This window comes from Phragmites australis, chromosome 22, assembly GCF_958298935.1.
Source record: "Phragmites australis chromosome 22, lpPhrAust1.1, whole genome shotgun sequence".
NCBI lineage: Eukaryota > Viridiplantae > Streptophyta > Magnoliopsida > Poales > Poaceae > Phragmites > Phragmites australis.
In genome coordinates this window covers 4,126,082-4,130,191 of record NC_084942.1, presented here as the reverse complement: position 1 = coordinate 4,130,191, position 4,110 = coordinate 4,126,082, and the positions used below count along the sequence as shown (strand labels likewise).

General features: G+C 40.5%; 1 protein-coding gene across 2 annotated transcripts; it reads right to left on the bottom strand.

Annotated features, from left to right (window-relative positions):
• Positions 1-332: 332 nt before the first annotated feature.
• On the bottom strand, positions 333-3,558 carry LOC133905500 (probable serine/threonine-protein kinase WNK9). Of its 2 annotated transcripts, XM_062347304.1 has the most exons (7): positions 3,306-3,558; positions 3,022-3,059; positions 2,298-2,528; positions 1,658-1,878; positions 1,318-1,475; positions 917-1,220; positions 333-832 (listed from the first exon to the last, which is right to left on the bottom strand). In XM_062347304.1, the coding sequence occupies exons 1-7, from the start codon at positions 3,405-3,407 to the stop codon at positions 651-653; spliced, it is 1,236 nt and encodes a 411-aa protein (XP_062203288.1). In that variant the 5' UTR covers positions 3,408-3,558; the 3' UTR covers positions 333-650. The 2 variants fall into 2 exon arrangements, with proteins under 2 accessions (XP_062203288.1, XP_062203289.1); XM_062347305.1 differs by lacking the exon at positions 3,022-3,059 and having other exon boundaries at positions 3,306-3,549.
• Positions 3,559-4,110: the final 552 nt, after the last annotated feature.

The window sequence follows — 4,110 nt, the reverse complement described above, 5'->3', positions numbered from 1 at the left end:
GTAATAACGCGCGCTATCACGAGTACTACGCCGATCCAAGGTGTGTTCTGCAGTGGATGCGGCCGAAGTTTTTAGGTTTGTCGCATGAAATTACTGATAATGGAGATATATTCTTGTACTGCTAGAAGCCATCAAGTCCTTGTTCTACTCTGCTGAACTGCTCTCTTTACGTCTTGGATGGAGTGGTGAACCTGTCTCAGACGGCTTACTCTTAATCTGTTTGGGTAACATTTGAAACAGTACACAGACAAATAGGTAAATAAGTTCCACCGGATTCTTATAAAATCACCAAACATATGACATCTTCTAATTCAGCAATGTCAAGAAAGAAGAAGAGCAAAGATTATCCACTGATTTCTCTCTTGGCTAAAAAATAAAAGTCGACTGATTACTCTCAATTCTCTGTTCAATCCTGTCACGGGAAAAAAATTTGTAACAAATGACTACATTGACTCTACTCTTTTAACTTTCATCATCATCGACTGAAAATGCCATGTTAAGCGGCACATCTTGTAGGCACTGTAAATTGCGTACGCACAAGAGGCTGAAACATGGTCTTCTATTCTGATATTCATGTAAAAGAAAGTAAAAAGGTTACATATGCTGCTAAAGATGCATAACAGCGCTTTGGGGGGAAGCAGAGAGTTATTTCATGGCATGGCAACACAAGACCTCCAATAACGGACCAGGACGAGCAGGAATGCACCAATCAACTCGGTTATGATCTCTATGCTCCCTTGTGGCAGTTCAAAGTGTTCAGCCATTTCCATGGCAATAGAAAGGCCTGTATCCTTGGCCACGTCCAATGGGAACTCAGCAGTCTTAAAAACACCTGAAAGAATTTGATAGGTCAGTATGAAATAAGTGTTAAATGAATTTCCTTTTTGGAAAGGAACATCCTGAGGACTGTAGTTACCGTATGGATCAGGAAATCTTAGGCACAGATTGACAAGGTTGGTAACTTCCATATTTCCTTTCAGCAGAAATTCACCCTTCCGAAACACGAAACTGTCAGACTGATCACCATCTTTAGTCACATTCTCGATCTCGACCAGGGAGACTGAAATTGGAGGTGCTGAGAGAGACTCGTCTTTCTGGAGGAAAGAGCTCTTCAAGAGCTCACTCGCGGGCAGTCTTTCAGCCGCTGGAGCTAAACAGTTCTCTATGAAAGATCTTAACTCTGCATCTATAACCTTGTAGAGAGCAGCTGGTTTTTTACCCTATTATAACAATTGGATCGTTAAAATAAAAATTAATTGTTGTTTTCTATAACAATATGAAAGGAGCAAGGTACTATGTAGGTCATAAAGCGCTTACTTCAGAAACGTTCTTGAATATATGGCCCATGCCTTGGCATTCACTATAAGGATATTCACACGTCACCATTTCAAGCATGCACATCCCAAAAGCATATATGTCCACCAGCTCATTGTAATTCCCAGTGTAGAGCTCCGGTGCCATAAATTCTAATGTGCCTGAATTTGACAAAGAATTGCTGTTAGTACATGATCTACTTGAACAAGAAATCTATTAGAATAAATAAGCTGCGTCGACTTACAGATCTTTCAAGGTACATTTGCATGGTATATTGAATACGTCTAATTCAAAAGGCATGTAGCTGTTAAAATACTAGATGGTGCAAGGAAGAGATATCTACCTTTTATACTTCGTGTTTTCTGTTGTTGCATGAATGTTGCCAAACCAAAATCACCAATCTTCACTTTTCCATAGTTTCCATTTATGAATACATTGTCACACTTTAAATCCCTATGTATGATGGATGGTTCCTGACTGTGCAAATATTCAAGCCCAGTCAATATTTGTATGGCCCATCGTCTCATAGCCTTCATGTCCACTTTCTTGTGCTTTGTGCGATACCTAATTATATGTCAACATCAAAGAAGTTACTCCACAATTCGTAAGGGAAAAATATAACAACATCCATTTTTGTAAGTTCCGAATTCAAAAGGAGTAAACATTTAAGGATTTTTTCAGAAGTAAAGGGTTAAACAAAAAAAAAACTATATATGAAATGATAAAGTTTCGAGATACTTCAGGTATTGAGAAGAATACCAATGAAAGTTTATCTGCTCATTGGCAGATTTTAACATTGTTCAGGGCTTCAGACAGCAACAATTTAATAAAACATCAAATTGTTAACTGAAAGAGTGATATGTATCCATAAGTAAGATCAAAAGGAGGTCTATGAACGCTCTCTAGAAAAAAGGAGCAGACTAGATAATCAAGACCACAGTTGCTGTGAACATTGAAGGTAGAATGAAAGAAACGAGGCATACTGTCTCAAGCTGCCGGATGTGAAGTACTCCGTGACAATGTTAACAATCCCCCTCTCCTCATCAACCCATGAGGCAAACAACTTCACAATGTTCTTGTGCCTGAGCGTCCTCAATAGTTGGACCTCCGTGTTCAGCTGCTCCATCTTTTGTGAGCAACTCATGACAGAGTCATTAATCCGTGATTGGCTCCATGCAACCTCAACACCCTCCAGCTTGTCGAAGGCTTTGTAGCTATTCATCAAATCAGAATTAAGGAACACAAGAACAATCATGTTTTGTCAGTGTCACACAGCCAATGACTACTCCACACTGAAATAGCCTCGAATATCTCAATATGACTCAAGGATAGCTGGCATTGCTTTAGCTACAGTTCGAACTTTGCCGCAGCATTTTAGCATATTGCAGAAAGATGAAACACTTCAATTGATAGGTGAAATTAAGAGATTAAGTAATTAACCTCCTCCAGTGTATGTTTGCCATGCATTTTTTCCATAAAAGTAACAGTTTCTTGTTCAAAAATTTTAAGGTCAACAGTTGATCATCTATCTACATGGAGTGGATTTCACACCGCGCAACTGTGGTCTAGATTGTGTATTTGCCAAAAATAAAAATAAGCATCTCGGCACTAAACAAAACATCTAACTCCACCGGCAAAAACCTGAAACTGCATTTAATCTAGCCCAAAAAAAAAAGAAATCAGCAGATGAGATTGGTCGAAGGATACACAATCTTGACGGCCCCCGATCCCACGATCTCATCATACTGTACACACGCCACACCAATAAGAAAACAGAAAACACGTAAAACATACACTCAATTAACAACATGTAATTAACCAAGGCACCAACAGAAATCTAGACAAGAAGACGTAAACCTAGCTAAATGAACTAAAAACGACGGCACGATCTGATCGAATCCATAAGGTAAAAACTAATGCACCATCTGATCCGATCCAAGAAGCAGCAGACGGAGAAGGCGATGAGCGAGAAAGAAGGGGATGCGTCGTACCCGGATGAATCGTCCGGTGGGATCTTTCTCGGCGAAGCCCTCCTCTTCCTCGTCCTCGTCCGGGGGCTCCGTCTGCGGCTCCTCCGCCTCCACGGGATCCATCACTTTCCCCTCGCCCTACCAGCCAAGCCAATCCAACGAACTACCGCGCGACTGCTTCCCACGGAGGTGGAAGCTCCGTGCGGCGATGATTTATAGCGGGGGTTAGTTCGCGGCGGCGGTTTCGGTCTCCACATCCAAGTCCAAAATCCGATCCCGAGGATGGGGACGAGCGGAGGGCCCACCTGTCAGAGAGGAACACGTATTCGAAGGAACTGGAAAGGGCAGCAGGGGGTTGTGAGATCAGTTGCGCGTGGGTGGGCCCGTCTATCAGTGACGAACGGGGAAACGGGTCTAGTGACAAAACGTGAACCTGCTGTTCTCGAGGATTGGATGGGGACGGATTAATCCAGCCAAATTTTGTTTTATGTGTTAGGATATGATTTTTTTTCTATATTTGCTGCTAGACACTTAAAAATAAATATTTGATTATAGACACATAAATTCTCTCAAACTTCAAAGTACTATTGAAATAGTTATACAAAATTCTGTAAAAACATGTTGTGCGGAGGTTGTTATAATCAGTGTTGGTTCAAGATTTTGGTGACCCGGGACGAAACTAAAAAAAGATCTATTAAATTGAGATGTAAAAAATAATTAATATATAAATTGTAAAGATAAATTCAGTGCATTAAAAAATTTGTTTCCAATAAGCACTTAGGGTCTCTTTAGAATGTAGGATTCTGAAAATGTAGTAATAGAAAAA